Source organism: Capra hircus, chromosome 12, assembly GCF_001704415.2.
Source record: "Capra hircus breed San Clemente chromosome 12, ASM170441v1, whole genome shotgun sequence".
Lineage (NCBI taxonomy): Eukaryota > Metazoa > Chordata > Mammalia > Artiodactyla > Bovidae > Capra > Capra hircus.
In genome coordinates, this window is record NC_030819.1 from 72999826 (window position 1) to 73020485 (window position 20660).

At 47.0% G+C, this 20660-nt stretch overlaps 1 protein-coding gene across 1 annotated transcript in view; it reads left to right on the forward strand.

Annotated features, from left to right (window-relative positions):
- Positions 1-20660, forward strand: part of ENOX1 (ecto-NOX disulfide-thiol exchanger 1) — a 244144-nt gene that overhangs the window by 55308 nt on the left and 168176 nt on the right. The window contains exons 4-6 of the mRNA XM_018056315.1: positions 8539-8712; positions 9939-10145; positions 14363-14596. Of these exons, the coding sequence (XP_017911804.1) occupies positions 8539-8712; positions 9939-10145; positions 14363-14596 (615 nt within the window). The remainder of the gene's footprint in view (positions 1-8538; positions 8713-9938; positions 10146-14362; positions 14597-20660) is intronic.

Consider the following 20660-nt stretch of genomic DNA (forward strand, 5'->3'; position numbering starts at 1 on the left):
GCACACACATCTCTCCGCCTCCGGGTCTCTTTGGGAAGATCACAGCGGCATTTTCAACTTTGCTTTCCTAAAGATTCTGCTAGTTAGTGCGCATGCTAAGTCACTTCAGTTGTGTCTGACTCTTGTGAGCCCATGGACTGTAGCCCACCAGGCTCCTGTGTCCGTGGGATTCTCCAGGCAAGAGTACTAGAGTGGGTTACTGTGCCTCCCTCCAGGGGATCTTCCCAACCCAGGGATCGAACCTGTGTCTCTTACGTCTGCCTGCATAGGCAGGCAGATTCTTTATCACTAGCATCACCTCGGAAGCCTCATGTAACTGTTTAAAAGTACACGATTACATTAATGTTCAGTCTGTGTGATCAGATGGTTCTCGACAAATATATGGCAGTCTTCAAGGATTGTTTTTCCACGAGGAAAAACCGAAGGGCTGCACTGCCCACTGGGGACTGGCTTTGAACACTTCTTCTAAGAGACTATTTAGAACTATCTTTGTGTTTCTGATCCTGATAAGGATGTTGTGGAAATAAATATTATACGCCCAGTGCGTATGTAGAAGCCATCCTTTTTAAGACTCAGGTCAGCTGTCACCCCCGCCCTGGATACCTTCAGTGATGCTGTCCCTCTGGATCAGTCCCCTGGGGCTGTCATAACAGAGAACAGAGTGGGAGGGCTTAAAGCAGAAATGTCTTCTCTCATGGTTGTGGAAGCGAGAAGTCCGGAATCAAGGTGTTCGCAGGCTGTCCTATCTCTGAAGGATCTAGAGGAGAATCCGTTTCACTCCTTTCTCCTAGCTGCTGGTTTTCGTCAGTGCTCCGTGGGATTCCCTGGCTTGCAGCCTCCTCCTCTCAGTCACTGCTTCCACCTTCTCTGTGTGTCTGTCTGTGTCTTTCCTCTTCTTATAAGGACACCCGTCCTGTTAGATAGGGCCCGCCCTAGGCAGAGTATGACCTTACCTTAACTTGATCACATCCGCAAAGACCCATTTCTAAATAAAGTCACGTTCTCAGCTTCCTAGGGGAATTAGGAATTCAACACACCTGTTGGGGGGACACAGTTTAAGCCATGACAACCCCTGCCCCAAACGGGTTCTGACGCCCCCTTCTCTGTGTTTCCATAGCACTTCTTGGTTAAATGTTCCACAACAGTTCTCACACGGTATTGTCATTTCCTGTGTCGTGGTTTCTGCCACTAGACTGTTGCTTTCGCGAAGAAAGGACTCCCATCTTTGTCTTTGCAGGCCAAGTACCTAGCCAAAGTCCAGCATTCAAATGCTAGTCAGATAAAATTTACCATCATCATGATTTTTTAAAGATAATTTTATGTATTTATTTATTTTTGGCTGTGCTGCGTCATGGAGAAGGAAATGGCAACCCACTCCAGTATTCTTGCCTGGAGAATCCCGTGGATCGAGGAGCCTGGCCGGCTATAGTCCATGGGATCGCAGAGAGTCGGACGCGACTGAGCTAACACTCCAGCGCTGGGTCTTCACTGCTGTGCAGGCGTGTGTCTGTTTTGGCGAGCAGTGGCTGATCTCCGTTGTAGTGCACGGGCTTCCCACTGCAGCGGCTTCTCTTGTTGCCGAGCATAGGCTCTAGGGTGCGTGGACTTCAGTTTTTGTGGTGCCTGGGCTCCATAGATGTGGTTCCCCAGCTCCAGAGCACAGGCTCCGTAGTTGTGACACATGGGCTTAGATGTCGTTCAGTTGCTAAGTCGCGTCCGACTCTTTGCAATCCCATGGACATCAGCACGCCAGGCTCCCGTGTCCTCCATTATCTCCCAGAGTTTGCTCAAATTCATGTCCATTGAGTTGGTGATGCCATCCAATCATCTCATCCTCGGTTGCCCCTCCTCCTTCCTTCAATCTTTCCCAGCATCAGGGTTTTTTCTAATGAGTTGGCTCTTTGCATCAGGTGACCAAAGTATTGGGCTTCAGCATCAGTCCTTCCAGTGAATATTCAGGGTTGGTTTCCTTCAGTTACTCTGAGGCATGTGGAATCTTCCTGAATAAGGGATGGAATCTGTGTCACCTACATTGGCAGGTGGACTGTTTACCACTGAACCACCAGGGGAGCCCCATGATGATGTTTTATGTATATGATGTTGATAACATACTTATTAAAGGTTACATTAAGTAGATATGAAAATCCATATTAATGTCGTAGGCAACCGTTACGATTCGTTGCATACTTACTGGAGAAGACTCTTGAGAGTCCCTTGGACCGCAAGGAGATCCAACCAGTCCATTCTGAAGGAGATCAGCCCTGGGTGTTCTTTGGAAGGAATGATGCTAAAGCTGAAAATCCAGTACTTTGGCCACCTCATGCAAAGAGTTGACTCATTGGAAAAGACTCTGATGCTGGGAGGGATTGGGGGCAGGAGGAGAAGGGGACGACAGAGGATGAGATGGCTGGATGGCATCACTGACTCGATGGACGTGAGTCTGAGTGAACTCCGGGAGTTGGTGACGGACAGGGAGGCCTGGCGTGCTGCGATTCACAGGGTTGCAAAGAGTCGGACACGACTGAGCGACTGAACTGAACTACCATATGTTAGATGTTATGTCAAACACTTTGGGTTTTTATTTAATCCTGTTTAATCTACCCAAGAATATTGAGGTTGAAATATGATTATGCCCATTTTATGGCTATCATAAGTGAGATTTAACACGGTTAGTTCAGTTTCCTGAGGTCGCACAGCCAGTATGTGGGAGACCAGGGGGGCCTGCCCATAGGCCATCTGACTGCAGACTCGGCACGTACACGTGTGTACCCGACTGTCCTGTAGACTGTCCTCTCTGACGCTCCCATTTTGTGGATGTAGTGTGACCAGTGTTCATGTTCACCTTTACCTGATGAAGATGCTGAAGCTGAGAGAAGTTAAGGAATTTAACTTCTGTTCACCTGGCCTTGCCCACGTCTGTCTACTTCAAGGTCACCCTTTTTAGCATCTGCTTTTCCTGGTTGATCATGAAATGATTTTTAAGGCTATTAAAGGAAAGGCGGACCTGGATTGGAAAACGTATTACCTTAATAATCCATGAGCTTAACTGATCTTACGGAAGCAAGACTTGTCAGCTGCAGTGAGAAACCCTTGCAAAAAACAGTGTCACCATCCTCAACTCCAAGAAAAAGAATGTCCCCATATACCCCGTGGTTTCTCTGTCAAGTGATGACAGATCATATTTTGAGTCAGCACTTCTTGAGAAAGGAGGGGAGTTACTGCATGTCTGTTGGGACCCCTCCAGCCTGTCTCTGCCTGTGCATGTCCTGGGCCCTGAACCCCACGCCTGGCAGCTCCCTGGGCTTCCTCTGGTAGGAGGAAGGGGACCCCAGCACCCTGCTTCTGGGACTCAGCATCCCGCTGGGTTGACCTGGCAGTTTCCTGCCCTGTACTCTGGGACCTATAACCAGAGTGTCTGCTTCCTCCTGCAAACCCCAGGCATCACTCCTGGTGTCTAGGAGTGTCTCACTTCTCCAGCCTGAGTCTCCACTCAGGTAACCTGCCCGATTGCCTAGTTTTTCTTGACCTGTGACCCCGTGGTGTTGTTGCCAAACTCCAGTTTCCCCTGGAATGAGTCAGAACCGTGGACCTTGGTGGCTCAGACTTTGTGACCTACAGACAGTGTCTCCTGGCAAAGTCGGCCAGCCTAGCTTCATGTTTTGTCTGCTGCTCACGATCTCTCGCCATCACCAGACCTCAGATGCTACCAGTTGGCCTGATTCCCACCTTTTTTCTCTTTTCTTCTCTTAGAGCGCTGTGTTCCTGGGCTGCCCTTGTTCTTGGCACTGACAGCGTACATTTGGCCACAGTCCAGCCCACACCTAACTCAGTTCTGTCCAGCCTTGACCATACTATGTATTGCCTTTCTTTCAAATGGGATCTAGTGCTCGCCTTAAATATGGGGTTCTTTACTGAGGCAATGCCTGGAAGGACAGAAAAGGGGCAAGCCACTGCTCAGGGCAGCAGTTGAAGAGAGCAGGAGGGATGGAGGGCAGCACAGAACCCCGCCTGGGGCCTCTGGCCTGGCAGAGGGCACACCTGGCCTTCAGTGGCCGCCATCTGGTGATGCTGCACTGGCTCAAACGGCAAGATCCCCTCATCACATCACAGCCACACCGTCACATGCTCCCTGGACTATGGCCTCAGGATTATTGGGACTTCTCCTATCAGGCTCCCCCTGGCTGGCCCCTTCCTGGACAACTCTTAGCCCTTTGCGCCTCTGTTCACATGTCTCAGCTCTTCTGCTGAGTAGTCCTCACCCTTCCTGCTCTCTTCAAACTCTGTGATTTCTCCCAAGTTGGGAACGTGTTGCTGTTACCTGTGTAACTCCAGATCCAGGCAATTGTATGTGCCCAACACGTGTCATAGGAATGAATGAATGGATGGATTCAACTGCCATACCTCGAAAGCCTGCAACACAAACCACAGCTCGCCCTCTGAAAAATGGTCATCTGGCTGATAAAACACGAAACCGATTCAACAGGACTTTTGTTTTTGTTTTTGTCTTGTCCAATTGGGGAAAGACAATTAAAACATTTTCTGAACTACAGCCTTGCTGTCTCTGTGATTGCAGCTAGCCATAGAGCAGCTGGACCTGGCCACAAACTTGGCAATAAATGATGCTTCCTCTTGCTTAAGTACAGTTTCTGAAGAAAGAAACTGTAGAAGAAAGTTCTATTATATACTTGTCGTTGTTCAGTCACTCAGTCGTGTCTGACTCTCTGCAACCCAGTGGAGTGCAGCACGCCAGGCTCCTCTGTCCTTCACTATCTCCCAGAGTTTGCTCAGACTCACATACACTGAGTTAATAATGCCATCCAACCAACTCATCCTCTGCTACCCTCTCCTCCTCCTACCCTCAACCTTTCCCAGCATCAGGGTCTTTTCCTGTGAGTTGGCTCTTCGTATCAGGTGGCCAGAGTATTGGAGTTTCAGCATCAGTCCTTCCAATGAATATTCAGGATTGATTTTCTTTAGGATAGATTGGTTTAATTTCTTTGCCATCCAAGGGACTCTCAAGAGTCTTCTCCAGCACCACAATTCAAAAACATCAGTTCTTTGGCACTCAGCCTTCTTTATGGTCCAACTCTCACATCTGTACATGACTACTGGAAAAACCATAGCTTGGACTATGTGGACCTTTGTCGGCAAACTGATGTCTCTGCTTTTTAATACGATCTCCAGGTTTGTCATGGCTCAATTGAATGGAGGAGTTTCCCACCTCCTCCCTCTTTTCACTGAGTGGAATTAGAGCTCACCATCTCTCAAGTTCAGAGCAAGACAAGGAACTGACTCTGCGAGCATCCGTTGTCTCCTCACCTTTGTCTTGTTATGCACGTGTCTCTCACACCTTCAAAACTTGTGCATTTTCTTTAATGCATTCGTCCAAAATAGACTCCTGTGCTATTTGAGAAAACAGTTTTCAAGTGTTCATATATTGTTAAAAAGTAATGGGTTCATAATTTTTTAAGTCTAATCTTTACCTCTGCCCCTCAAATACAGAATCTCAGATTCTTTGAGGTCCAATGTAATTTAAGCGCTAATTCCTTGCTAAGTGCTTTTCAGACTACTGCACTCACCTTGCTGATTTCATTAAGCCCTCCCCAATCTCTTTGTATTCACGTCTCAGAAAAAGCAAAGTAACTTGCTGTGTATTCAAATTTTTGCTCAAGAGTTGTTAATCTTTTGTGTCTATTTCTGAAGATGTATTTATTTATTTGCCCTTCAAAAAGAAAACAGAAGTCTGCTACAACTAAAAGAGAACTCAAGGGCTGGACCCCTCGTCTCATTTGGGGAAACATCTGGTTATTGCAATGCACAGAGCTCTCATTTCAGGGTTTGCAGTCCTGAGTGGTTTCAGCGTTAAATCACCCTGTGTTGGCAAACAATAGTAAGAGCCAGGCCAGGAAAGAAACAGACAAATCTCATGTATGGAATGAAATTAAATAAAGGCATCACCATGCCAATATTCCCCTTGGCAATATGTCTATTTCTAATATAATTCTCCTTAGAAGCCAATATGTTATGTCACTGATGATGATGTTGGAAGCCATTCTATTATAGACCTTCTCCTTTAGAATTGGCATCTGGATCAGAAGGCTATATCTTGATTTTTTTTTTTAAGAGTAGAGTCCATTTGTAGTGAAAAGTGAAGTCGCTCAGTCATGTCTGACTCTTTGCGACCCCGTGGACTGTAGCCTACCAGGCTCCTCCCTCCGTGGGATTCTCCAGGCAAGAGTACTGGAGTGGGTTGCCATTTCCTTCTCCAGGGTGTCTTCCCGACCCAGGGATCGAACCTGGGTCTCCTGCATTCCAGGCAGATGCTTTAACCTCCGAGCCGCCAGGGAAGCGACATGCATTATGTGAATGATAGCATTGGGTCATTCTCAGTGGAAGCTTTCAAGTGGTTATAAAAAGAGATGTATTTAAAACCAGAGCCAGAGACCTGGGCCCTCGTTCTGACTCTGCCATTTGTTCGCTCTATGATGTTGGAAATCTCACTTTCCGGCTTTAAGCCTTGATTAGTTTATCCGTGAAATGGGAATAAGACTGAAACTTCATGAAAATTTCAGGTGAATAACCAGAGTGTTAGACCTGTCCCTGTCACTCCCAGGTTTTGATATGTGTACCTCACTTTGTTCTGAGCAGTTATCTACAGAATCCTGGAGTCCTCAGAGGCTCGCGCTCACAGAGAGCATCCACTCAAAACCCCACGTGAGAGACGTGATTACATAGAAGAAGGCCCTAGAACGTCAGGGCAACTGCTTTGAAAGACAGTGCTTCTTTGGCATTTACATGGAGGGTTTCTTTAAAAAAAGAAAAGCAAAAACCAAACCCAAAACCCCACCTCCTTTTACTGCAGTGAGGCTGGTATGCAGTCAGATTAAATGGATCTCCTCATAAATAGGCCAGTGGTCCTCTTGGGGTCATAAATCAGGATCATTCACCCTGCTGCTGCTTCCGTTCAGCCCAGAAGAGGAGCGGAAACACCCCAAGTAGCTGGAAGAAAGCTCTAACAGGCTTCTTCCAGGAAAGGGAAAGTCGATGCCGGGCCTCTGTCTTGGCCTGTCTTAGCAAACAAAGCCTGGAGTTGTCCCTTCCTCTCCTGCCTCTGGGAATAGCTGACCTGTCAGCTCAGGCAAGCAAAGAGTAAGGCCTCCCAAGGGCCTGAGGCACCAGCTGGACAGGAGAACCTCAAAGGAGAGGGGGCAGGAGGGAAGAAGGGGAATGAGCTAGAATAATGGTGGAAAAAAGAGAAATTAGAGAAGAAAACTTCATTCCCAAGAACCGCTGTGGAAGGTCACCATGCCTACCTCAAGAGGCGTCTGAGCTGCTGATCTGTCTGCCTGGGAGCAGTACCACGCCACCAGGGAGAGTATTTGTTATCTGAAAACAGAAGAAGCCTCAGGAGAGAGATCTCCTTGCAGCTACTCACAAACTCAGTACACTGTAACAATCCCTACCCTTAGAAAGGCCTTACTAATTAAAAAAAAAAAAAGTCCCTTTATATCCCTTTGAAATGACTTCTTTTATTATCACACTAAAAAAAAAAAAAATTCAGTGTTTATATTGGAAAACCCATCCTTTTTGTGCCCTTCCATTTTTATTGCAGGGTATAAAGCTGTGTTTTTTTTATTCAACAATAAAGATTTCAGAAGGGTAGTCAATTATTTGCTGATGGAATTAGAGGAAGAATGTGTGATTATCCCACAGAACTCAGAAATGTATATAGGTAATTTAATGCCCACATGTGTCTAACCCATGGGTTTCCCAGGTGTCTCAGTGTTAAAGAATCCACCCACCAGTGCAGGAGCCACAAGAGATGTGGGTTTGATCCCTGGGTCAGGAAGATTCCCTGGGGAAGGAAATGGCTACCCATTCCAGTGTTCTTGCCTGGAGAATCCCATAGACAGAGGAGCCTTGCGGGCTATAGTCCATGGGATTGCAAAGAGTCAGATTCGACGGAGTATGCAGATAATGTATCTAACCCAGCCTTCGTAATTATAATCACTCTTTGTTTTTTTATTTCCTGGTGGAAATAGGATAGGTTGGACCTGAATGCATCAGTATAAAGTATGCACTTTTATAAAGTATTGGACTTTTCTTAAATCTAGGTCATTTGGATAAGAAGCCTCTTTTGATAAAACCAGGTTGACAGTTGGATTCACTGGGCACTTCAGTGTTAAATACATTCTCCCTGCCTCCTTGGTCGTAAGGCAGTCACATCTGCATTGGAAGTTAAGAAACAGAAACTAGAGTTGACAATAATAGCAGAGCTTCCTGGTTCATGGTTTTACACTCTAATAGGCTATCTTCTATCCTGCTGTGTTAATATTTTAAATAATGTATCTTCTTTTCCATGAAGCATTAAGTTCATCTTTACTCGTTACCTTTCTGTATTACTATATTTATGCCAAAGAGAAATTCCTAAAAAATAGAAAACTGGAAGTCAAATCACCTTTGCGGGAAAACAGCAAAGTAACCACAGAAATTGATCTAAGATCCACCAGCCAAAATGATATCTTATGTACTTTACAGACTCGATCTGTGTACCAGGCTTTGATCCAGGCCTCAACATGATGACTGGGATCACCCCTATTAATCCGATGATACCAGGCCTGGGGCTGGTACCACCCCCACCGCCAACAGAAGTGGCTGTCGTCAAAGAAATAATCCACTGCAAAAGTTGTACTCTTTTCCCTCAAAATCCAAGTAAGTGGCATCTGTGAGCAGTATTTGATCATCAAGTTTTAATTTCTTTCTTTTTTTTAAATACAGTATTCATTTTCTGAATGTGACTCAAAAGTTCTCCCACTTTGGTACACAGAGCGGGAATCACGCTACAGAAGTCCTTTGTCTCTAGAACAGAAAAAGTCTGTGGGTCCCTGTGTCTTTCCAGGAGCTGAATCGACACCATGAAGGGCACACGTTTGATTGGGGATGTATAACCAGCATTAAGAATCTTTTTTTGCGCTCAATGAAGTCTAGCATTTGCTGCGGATCAGAGTGTGAAATATGTGAACACTTCCATCCATCTTCACCAATGCAGGAGAGAAACTCTGAAATGTGTTTTGCTAGATGGAAAACGGAATTAATTTGGCAGTTAGCAATTTTGGTGGGGGGAGCCCACATCTGCGAGCTCCTGGGCCAGATTGCCTTTACTTGAAGGAAGCATACATTTGATGAAATGAATAGGCCAGTTTTCTTTTTTTTAATTTAACTTCTGATACTAAGTTTATGGGCTTAAATAGCTGGATTTTTTTTTATTCATATTAATCAGTGTTGCCTTTTTAAAGTGGACCTTCTAGAAGATTGCTTTAGTAATCTACATATAAACTAGGTAAAATGTTGTGACAGTGTACCTTTTATCTTTTTATACAGCCTCCCTCAAATTTGGGAGTTTGCTCATTTAAATGTGAATAATTTTTTTTGAAAGCATATTTTTTTTCAGGCCCGCCGTTTCCCAGCCAAGTAAGTACTATGCCCGCTTTGCGGCTGTTTCCGTTCTGCCTCGTCGCTCCATTATACCCCAGAAAGACAAAGCAGATAACCAGCCTCAGGTTTCCAGCAAGTTGTTATTGCATCATGCTTTGTCATTTCTGAAGGCTTCCCCCTGCCCCCGCCGGTTGTCTGGGCCTCTGTATTATGAAGGAGAAATGAACTTATGCTCACATTTGCTTTATCTCTGTTTGTGGATGGGCATAGCCACTCTGTAGAAAGGAGCAGAGAGGAACGGAGAGGTGGGAAGGAGGCAGGCCCTGAAAACAGGACACCCCCATCCGTGTCTGCCGCTCAAGATGTTCATCATCGCTCAGAATAGAGAAAGTTAGTCTGCGAGTGTGACTTTTGCCAGGTGAACCAGAGAAAAGAAAAATAAAATAAAATGGAGCAAAAATAAGTAAAAGGCAAAACACCCTGTGTTTGGTTGTGATTCTCAGATCTTCCACCCCCCTCCACAAGAGAACGACCTCCCGGGTGTAAGACTGTCTTTGTTGGAGGATTACCGGAAAACGCCACCGAGGAGATCATCCAGGAAGTCTTTGAGCAGTGCGGTGACATCACAGCGATTCGGAAAAGCAAGAAGAATTTCTGTCACATCCGTTTCGCCGAGGAGTTCATGGTTGATAAAGCCATTTACCTTTCTGGTACTTTGCATTACATAAGGGGCTTCCCCCCCCCCGACCCCCCCGGCTCTTTGGTGGTGTTTTGTAATATTAAATGAGCATATTCCCTTTGGCCTTAATGTGCAATAAAAGCGCTCACAATTTGGGGCTGGAAAGGAGAAATTCGGCCTTTTCCCCTGGGTGCCAGAACCTCAAAGTCTGTGAGCGCACCTCTAGGCTGCAGGCATGGTTTCCTACCATCCAGGCTTTAGGGATTCCATTGGCTTTCTAATCAATGTCCTCAAGTGCTTATTAGCTGAGAAGCAATATTATGACTCCCGAGGACTGCTGTTATTATTAGATGTAATTCTCGGGGGGGGAATACAGCCCTCTCTCAGCGTAATTTCCGTTTTTCAGAAGTGGTTCACTTTCTAGACAGCAGGGCACCACCGGTTTAAGATCAGTGCCTTACGGGAGGTGATCCTGGCCTAGGGGAGGCCTAGTCTCCCTGCCCATTTGCTCGTGCAGTTAGCCTGGCTAAGCCCACCCGCCAGCCCTTCTTCTCTGGTGCCACTTACAGGCGGTTTTTACAGATGTCAAAACTAGGAGTGTAAGGCTGCCTTCCGTCGTGTGGGTGTTGGAGCAAGTACATGTGTTCCCAGTGAATTTAAGGTTCTCCCTCCATCGCAAAAGAATTCGGAAATGAAGTGATAGGTACGAAGTGGATTTATTTAGAGAGAAACACACTCCGCAGACAGAATGTAGGCCATCTCAGAAGGCAAGAGAGAGCCCTGAAACATGGCATGGTTCATTTTTAGGAGCTGTTATTTTATAAGCTAATGAGTGGGAGGATTATTCAAACTATTTGAGGGAAGGGGTGGAGATTTCCAGGTATTGGGCCACTGCCCACTTTTCGACCTTTTATGGTTGGCCTCAGAATTGTCCCAATGCTAGCGGTGTGTCATTTAGCACACACTAATATATTACACGGAGCCCATGATAAGGCTCAAGGTCTACTGGAAGTCCAGTCTCCCACCGTCTTGGGCCCAGTTGGTTCTAACCAGTCTTTGTCATGTCCTGTGGCCAAGTCATTCTTTTAGAGGTTGTGCCCTACTCTCTTCCCATCCTATTTCACACGGAGCCTGTCAACAAGGTCTTTGCCAAGTCTAAGAATCGCAGAGCATTCGAAGGACGTCTTTTTGGATTTAATTCACTGCTATTCCTTCCCTCTCTTTCTTCATCTGCACATTTCAGTCTGTCACTCTGCATACCACCTCCCTCTTCCTGAAGCAAAGCTAGTGAGGAAAGGTGAGAAAAGAATAGGGGGAAAAAAAAGTCTGAACATTACTACCAGATTTTCTTAACTTCAACAGTCAGCCCCTGCTGCTGCTGCTGCTGCTGCTGCTGCTAAGTCGCTTCAGTCATGTCCAACTCTGTGCGACCCCATAGATGGAAGCCCACCAGGCTCCCCCATCCCTGGGATTCTCCAGGCAAGAACTCTGGAGTGGGTTGCCATTTCCTTCTCCAAAGCATGAAGAAAGTGAAAGTGAAGTCGCTCAGTTGGGTCAGACTCTTAGTAACCCCATGGTCCGCAGCCTACCAGGCTCCTCCATCCATGGGCTTTTCCAGGCAAGAACACTGGAGTAGGTTGCCATTGCCTTCTCTGCCGTCAGCCCCTATGGCCATCAAATTCTCTTGCAAACCCCAGAAGCCTTGGGGTTATTCCAGTACTGCAGAGATATCCCTGTGCTAAATAGTGACCTGGAGAACTTTAAAACCTTTATTCCAATAAAACCTGACAAACTGGGGCAAAAACCTAACCGGATTCCAAAATGGAGATGGAAGACAAAACACAGAAAGATTGTACAGCATACATGTTTCTTGCAACTCTTGAGCTACAGCATCAGAGTAATCTATTAGACAACCAGGAATTCTGTTGAGTGCTTGGCACTGGGTTTCACATGCCTCGGGCAAGATAACTTCTCTCTGAGCCTCTGTTTTCTCATCTGCAAAATTGAGACAGTAACACTGCTACCTCATCAGATGATTAGGAGGAATAAATCCAAATAATGGGAATAATGGATACTAAGCACCTAGCAGGACATATGCAGCATGGGAACCATTCAGAAAGTGGTTGTTTTTAACACAAATATCCTGATGATGATAAAATAGGACTGGCCTCTCAGGAGCCTTGCCCTGGGTTTTCAGATCCTAATCACAGCTCTACCAATAAACTGTGAGTTTATCCCACCTTATTAAATGAAGGGGTTAGAATAAATCAGAGGTGCTTTCAACACCGACATAGCACAGTGTTTAGACCCAGTCAGAGACCTCATAGTACACTGCCAGAGATGAATACTTCCAAATTTAGGCCCTTGAAAGTCCCAAATTTATGCCTTGATGCTATTTTTTTTTTTTTCAAGCTCTGACCTGGCCCCCCACCTGACTGCCCCTTGGCAGCAGAAGGAGCCCACAGCAAAGGCCTCACCTCCAGCCTCCCCTGCCCGGGTGCAGCATTGTTCTGGAAAGATCTGAAAGGCTGATTGGGAGGGGCGGGAAGGCAGACAGGCTGCCCCTCCCATGTGCAAGCTTTTCTGCAAGCCAGAGCCCAGCTGGATGGCCTGTCTAATTTTAGGACCATGATCACATCTGAAGGCCAAGTTAAATTTAGACTCGGCCTCATCACAGGCTCTTTTAAGAGCCTTAATGATGGTGTTTGGGTGAAAGAGGGGGTGCTTTCTGGAATCAGAAATGTCTGAAAAGTGATGTTCTGGACCCGAGCAGGGGAAAGTTTCTTGGCCATTTGGGACAGCTGGCCAGTCTTAGGCCATTCTTCCTGCTCAGCTGTTAGGTATATATTACCATGGCCTGTTGGTTTGTTAAGTTCTCCACGGCCCACAGCCAAGATACACTCTGCTTTAGCATTAATACTGGTCCTCTGTGATCAGTATTGATAGGTATTGTTATGTCTTCCCATTTGGGGAGAATATTGTTTAAACCTGGAAGGGAGACGGTCATAAGAGGAATCAGATGTGAGATCAGTTTTACGTTTGTAACTTTTCAAAGATGTGAAGTGCCCTCCTGGGGAGGCGCCAGGCCATCCTGGGATTTTCGGCTCAGTTTCAACCCCAGATACTGAGACGGTCCGCTGAAATCCACCACGAGAGTTCAAGCGTCAGCGCCGTGCCACCCGGCATCTCGGAGTGGTGGCTCGTGTGCGCGGTCCCCACACGGCAGAAGTCCTCCTTCTGCTCTCTCTTCTGGTGGCCCCCGACAGCTGGGATCCTGCTGGGACCTGAATTTATGTTTCTAAAATCCGAGCATCCCAAACTGAAGAGCAACCTCAAAGCCAAGCCTCCTCCATTTGAAGTTAGGCTGGCGGTCCGGTTGCAGTTCCGTGTGTGTTGATGTCTCAGCTCCAATTGCGGCTCATAATCTCTGTAAGTTGTGTAGCCCCCAGAGACCTCCGGGCCCCCCTTTTTTTTTTCCTTTTGGTCTAGCTCTGGGTTCTCACACGGGTTCCTGTGGCTCTCAGAGATTACACACAAACAATCCATGCAGTGCTGTGTGCCAGATGAGGTGCTGGAGGGCTATAAGGAAGGCCTCTTGATTGAAGGTAAAATATTCTCCTGTGTGCCCCAGAGGATAAGTAGAAATAAAACAACATTGCCAAATTGCCATGGTAGTTGTCTTTTGCAGCTGCCGAGAGAGAGAACGGAGTGGCAGAACGAAGCAATAGGAGAATGAAGCGATAGCCTGTGAGTGAGGTGTGGTGGAATTTACTACGTAGACCTTTTTAAACATCATAGATATTCTTTCTTTACGCACACTCCATCACTTTCTAAAAAGAATGAAAGTGAGCTTATGAGGCAGAGTTACAGTACATTGAAAATAGAAAATTGAGGCCATAAAAAGCAGGGGTGGATAGAGAAAAAGCTCCCTGCTCCATTTGTTTGTGAGCTTCCTGGAAGCCAGAGGGAAGAAGGGGTTAGGATAGGTGTCCTGGTTCTTGTGATCATCTTGGTAACACTGGCTTGGAGATCACCTCCCATGGAAGAGTTTAGCTGCCCTGGCCCGTTCCAAATCGCAGAGGACGGCAGCTTGCCACCTCCCCTGGGAAGGATGTCCTTCCTAAGGGAAAAAGAGGTCAGCAAGAGCTCCTAGGTTCACCTTGAATGGCCTGGACCCGACTGTCGACAGTGGCACAGGACCATGTCGTGACCCTGTGATGTGACCAGAGGCTCCCCCGTTGGTTTCAGGTTACCGGATGCGCTTAGGGTCCAGCACGGACAAAAAGGATTCGGGCCGCCTGCACGTGGACTTTGCCCAGGCGCGGGACGACTTCTACGAGTGGGAGTGCAAGCAGCGGATGCGCGCCCGCGAGGAGCGGCACCGGCGCAAGCTGGAGGAGGACCGCCTGCGGCCGCCCTCGCCACCGCCCATCATGCACTACTCGGAGCACGAGGCCGCCCTGCTGGCCGAGAAGCTCAAAGGTAGGAGCCTGGCGCTGGCTTCCTCTGCGTCCGCGCCGGCCAGCGCCCTCCCCAGGCGCCGAGGCCCTGGGCGTCTCTCCTGGCCCTCTGCATCCTGATCTCATAGAGCTGGTGTCACCCGCTTGGGCTTCCTCATGCTCCCGGGACAGAACCCGGCCCCCACCCGGTCCTTGCCCCTGAGTTCTCCCTGATCGGGTGCGTTCATCACTCACAAAATTCATGCAACGACGAGCAGGAGAGCTGTACTAACTGCAAAGCAGGCTGCCAGGTTCCCACCCGTGTTGAATGGGCCTGTGTCTCCTCCTGCGGGGCCGGGCGGTCCCAGGGCTCCTGCTGATCTGTAGGGTCTGCACCTCCACTGGGCTCTTAACCAAGCTTCCCCAAAGGCTCATCAGGCTGGGGGCATGTGCAGGACAGAAGAGAAATGTAGAAGAGGGCCCCTCTGTCTTCAGAGCCGGGGTGGAAGGGACCCTGCTAACAGCTGCAGAAGAATGAGGTTTAGAAGTGAGAGCGTTTCATTTCTTTGATTGTTTGCTGTGCTCGTCTCCCGGGTTTGAGACCCTGGGAGAGACAGACGGAGGCTTTAGTACCTGCTGCAGTGAACCGCAGATGATTGGGGAGGGTCCAGATTTTGAAGGTAGGAGGAGATGTGTGTGAGTTCTGTTTCCTTCTGGATCAGAGTTGCGGTCAACCCCTCCTCTGTTATCGGGCATGTCAGGTTTTAAAGAGAGGACACAGGTTGTGGTCGCTGGCCACACACGGGTGTCTCCAAGGAAACGATGCCCTGTGACAAAGCCAGTGACACTCCATCAGTATGTGAGCAGCTGGGGAACTTGGGGACACGTGTGCGTGATGTTGAGGAAGGTGTCAAGAAAGCTTTCACCGAGGAGGCAGAGCTTGAACCTTGCAAGAGAAACAAGAATTTCTTCCCCCCTCCAGGAGAATAAAGGGCCCAAAGACATTCTTGTCGGAAGCGGGAGCCCTAGGAATAAAGATGCCAGGAAGCAGATGGGGAATTGGGTGCAGAAGGAGAGAGGCATGTTGCCTCCTCTGGGGAACGTGAGAGCCGCTTGGAAGTTCACAGAAGTGAAGGTGACGCTGGGAACCCAGTGTGGGGCCAGATGGGGGAGCCCCAAGGGCTGCCGCTGGATCTGGGTTTTACTCCATCAACAGTGCAGAAGTCATGAAGGCCTCTTAGGAGAGGAGAGACGTGATTTATCCTTGGGAGTGTTTTAGAGCCTAGCTGGCGGTGTTCAAAGTGGATTGTGTGTTTTCACTAAAGGAAACTTGAAAAGCTGCCCCAGACCTATTTTCGGAAGATAAAAAGTTGACATTCTATTTTTTTTAAGAATTAAAAAAAAAGTCATTTATTTATTTATTCATTTATCTTTGGCTTCCCTGAGTCTTTGTCGCCACGTGTGGGCTTTCTCTGGTTGCGGTGAGGGGTCGCTACTCTGCACTTGCTGTGCGCAGGCTTCTCATTGCTGTGGTTGCCCTGGTTGCAGAGCTCAGGCTCTAGGGCGGGCTTAGTTGCCCCACAACCTGTAGAATCTTTCCACATCAGAGACTGAACCCGCATCCTTTGCATTGAGAGGTAGATTCTTAACCACTGGGCCACCAAGGAAGTCCTAAAAAAGAATTTTTTTAAAAAAAGACTTCTGCTTCTAGTCTTCATCCTCTCCTTTGGCCTTGGGGACCCTTAATCAGATGTAATTGCCACTGAAATGCCCCTCTGAAACTGTGGAGTTGGAAAACTTTTTGAAAAATGCACCTTGTGAGAGCTGTGGGTTGAGTTTATTCGGTGTCTTACTGAGGACTACAGCTCAGAAGACAGCCTCTCAAGATGGCTCTGAGGAGCTTTTCCAGAGTTACAGGTAAAGGAGGAAGCGTATGCGTGATTTTGGTGAAGGGGCTACCTGCCACCAAGCAGGCATCTCAGTAGAAGGTTGCTGCTCATCACGAGGAACAGACATCTTGGTAAACAGTTTTAGTACTTTTCTCTGTGAGGGACAAGGCAAGAATCTGGGCTCATGAAACTTCCTCCTCAAAATATCTGCCTATCTGGAGGTCCATTCTGTCGGTTTTCCCAGAGCCCAGAGTGCCACATGCCTAATCCCTCCTCTGAATTCCTTTCAGGCTATGTTGAAAGCCAGCAGCTACAGTGGCCAATGACTTAGTCCTCGTGGAACCTTCTTTAGTTGACATAACTGTGGAGTCCCTCTTAGCAATGCCCCTTGGCACGTGCTCTGCCTCTCTACAAAGGCGAGCCCTGCCATCATGAATACATAGGTTGTGGCTGTCCCTTTAATAAAAAGCATATAACATGCAAATGTAGACACCCTCTCACTTTTCTGTTCAGACCAGAATCTGTAAGGAGTGGGCAGAGTGAGAAAGAACACCCTTCTCAAGCAGGAATGTTGATCTCGGAACAAATCATTTTTCCTTCACTCTCCAGCACATTGTCTTCCTGTAGCTCAGACAAGTGAAGAATCTGCCTGCCACACAGGAGATCTGGGTTTGATCCCTGGGTCAGGAAGATCCCCTGGAGAAGGGAATGACAACCCACTCCAGTATTCTTGCCTGGAGAATCCCATGGACAGAAGAGCCTGGCGGGCTACAGTCACGGAGTCTCAGAGTTGGACACGACTAAGCAACTAACACTACTATCTCTAGCACATTGTGTAGTTTCAGCTAAATGTACTACATCAGCTATACCACTTTCGATCGTGTCCACACCAGGAAATGACAGAAACGTGCTCCCTGGCGCTGTGACCCATGGAGGAATTTCAGGAAAGCTCGGCATCTGCATTAATGTTCTTTTTAAGAAGCCAGCACCAGAGTGTCTGCACGTACAAGCCACACAGCGTGGCCTTTCCTGTAAGAGGATAGCAGACTGGGGTATCCGTTTGGTAAAGTCATTTACAAACCCTGCCATTTCAAAAATATATATTTATATAGAAGGGCATAATATGCAGAATTTAGAAGCAGCACCTTTGCCAAGTACTATGTGATCCCTTGAGGAGAGAACAGATTGGAAATTTTAATGGATGGCAGTTACAGTAGAATGAACTAGCCTGGGCGACATCTTAGGCAACAGTCAGGTAGTATCAAGCTTGACAGTTTCAGCCAGAGCACAGAGTTTGGAGCATAAACAGCATTTAATTGCTTAGGAAATTGGCTGCCTCAGAGAGGAAATCCACTCCATGCTCCTTGTAACACTGCAAAGCCAGACAGGAGGAGCCAAGGAAACTGTTTCTCTGAAGATGATTTTCCTTGATAACGGGATATAAAATGCCATCAAGACCTCAGGTAAAATAAGCCTGGGTCAGAAAGGAAATGGAAATGCAGTCTGAAAATACCTAATTGGATTTGATTTTTTTTTTCCTCCCATGAGAAATCTTGCTATCTCAGGTTTATTACAAGCATTTTTTCCCCTCTTTTATATCATGCTTGTTTATCCTTACAGTTTTCTTGTGGAAAATCAGCTTTATCCAGCAAAATCTGTACTAGCTGAATCTTTTTTTGAAAAGCTTTTATTTTGTATTGAGGTATAGCAGATCAACAATGTTGTGGTCATTTCAGGTGAATAGCAAAGGGACTCAGCCATACCTATACATGTATCCATTCCCCCCCAGAATTCCCTCCCATCCAGGCTGCCACATAACAGAGTTCCTAGTGCTCTACACCAGGTCCTTGCTTGTTTTCCATTTTAAATATAGCAGTATGTACATGTCCATCCCAAACTCCCTAACTATCCCTTCCCCTCATCCTTCCCGTCTGGCCAAGTCTTTGTTATGACCCACAAGGCCCTCCATGTCCTGCCCAGTGTTAAAACTATGCTTAATAATAGATGCGCAGTAAGTTATTCCATTTCGCTCTTCCTTCGCTGTTTGGAGCTTGTGAGCGTGTTGCATTTCTGCCCACAACGCCAGGAATGAAAGCATGGGGAGGGCATGTTGCCCTCAGCCATCATTCATTCACTCCACACGTATCCATGGACGCTCTACTGGACCCCTGACACTCTTGAAGCCACAAAGCTCCTTTAGTTTCGGTTTACTTGAGTGATCCAGGCAGTTACAAAGCACTGTTCTGGGATGAGAGATGGCCAACCTCCTGGGACTCAATAGCCCCGATCTAGTGACCCCTGGGCCTTCTGAAGTCAGACGAGACATTGAGTTGCAATTGTGTAGTGTCTAAGGCACCAAACGCCCAACGTCTGTTAAGGTTGATGCAGATTCTAAAAAAGAAAATTAGTGGGCATCCCGCGGATTAAATAGACATTGTTCTGAGACGATTCCACTTAATGAAGACTGACTGGAAAGTAACTTCTCACAGATGCAGAGTTTATAGCACGGCTTTGAGAAAGTGAGAAGGGGCTCGATACCAGCATAATTGCACTTAACTGGAGACGGTAGCACCCAGCAGACGAGATAATGAATTTCTGCCTTTCTAAGACAGACCATCCACCCCGGGAGGAGCCTTGTGTTTGGACTGTGGAAGGAAGAGATTGATTAGACAGTGAGGAGAGATGATTTCCTGATTCATGGGGGGATTTCTCCTGGCAAGAGCGTTTCTAAGTTTTTGTGTACTTTTCCCCGTAATCTTTCACCATGTGATGAAAGGAATGTTTTCTCTCGGCCTCAGGTGAAGTTTTGACAAAGCTTTGTAAGCAGTGTCCTTGGGACTCCCTGATGTGTTATCCAGGACACAGAATTCCTGGGATCAACATTCCTAATTTCCAAGGACTTGCCTCTGATTTGCATACGGAATGGCCCCGAAACTGCCTACCAGAGGGAGAAAGGGTGGAAGAGGTTGCCAGCGTCTTACTGAGATTGTCGTCAACATTTATGGTTCTAAGAAAGAAAGAATCAATAATGCCATGAGCCAAGTGGAAATCCCATTAGCTGAAAGCCAGACTTCCTTCTCAGGACATAGGAGATGTGAAGCATGGGAGCCTGTTTGAGAATCACTTCTTTGGCATTACTGACCTTCACAGAGGCAAGATGGGCCATCACATTAAAATTCACATTTTGCCTGATCCAAAAGCAGGAATAATCAGTGCACGTTCATGTGCTAAATCTGAGAGATTGTGTGTGTGTGTGTGTGTGTTTATGAGAGAGAGAGTGAGCTTGTAGGGTAGGGTGGTTGTTGTTATTTAGTCACTAAACGGTGGCCAACTCTTTGTGACCCCATGAACTATTGCCTGCCAGGCTCCTCTGTCCATGGAATTTTCCAGGCAAGAGTACTGGAGTGGGTTGTCATTTCCTTCCTCCAAGGGATCTTCTGAACGCAGGGATCGAACCTGTGTCTCCTGCATTGCAGACAGATTCTTTACCGCTGAGCCACCAGGGTGCTAGGTAGGGTTGGGGGGAAGTATTAATCATTTCTGTAGCCTTTCATGCTATCTGTGATCTGAAGGGTAGGTGAGGTGCCACCGCTTCTGATGGTTAATTGAGCAGCCAGAGATGGAGCTTTGTTTTGGGATGTCCATGTTTTAGGAACACATAGTAAAATTTTGGCGATGTTGTAGTGCCAGCCTGAAATTGCCATTCTGCCTGGATCAATATGTACACTGTAAGTTATTTCTACCTATCAAGCCAGAAACCAGGGACAATTTTATAGACGCATCATTCAGTATGTTTGTGTGTGTGTGTCCATCCCCATTTCTTTGAAAAGCGTTGTAGAATGTCTTACTTTTTTCCTCTCATTCATGAGACATTTGATTCAAATGTGAACTCTCCCTTCCTATCATTCCTTTCTGGACCCGCCAGAAATCAGGTTCCACTAATGCATTTCAATTTTCATATTTAGGGTTCATTGTCTTGGCTCTTGTCCTGCCTATGTATATAATTTACTTATTTATTTTAATTGAAGGATGAGTACAGTATTGTGATGGCTTTTGCCATACATCGGTGTGAGTCGGCCAGAGGCCCATCCTGGACCCACCCTCCCTCCCCACCTCATCTCTCTGGGTGGTCCCAGAGTCCCGGCTTTGGATGCCCTGCTTCACGCATCGAACATGCACTGGTCGTCTGCTTTACATCTGGTAATGTACATATTTCAG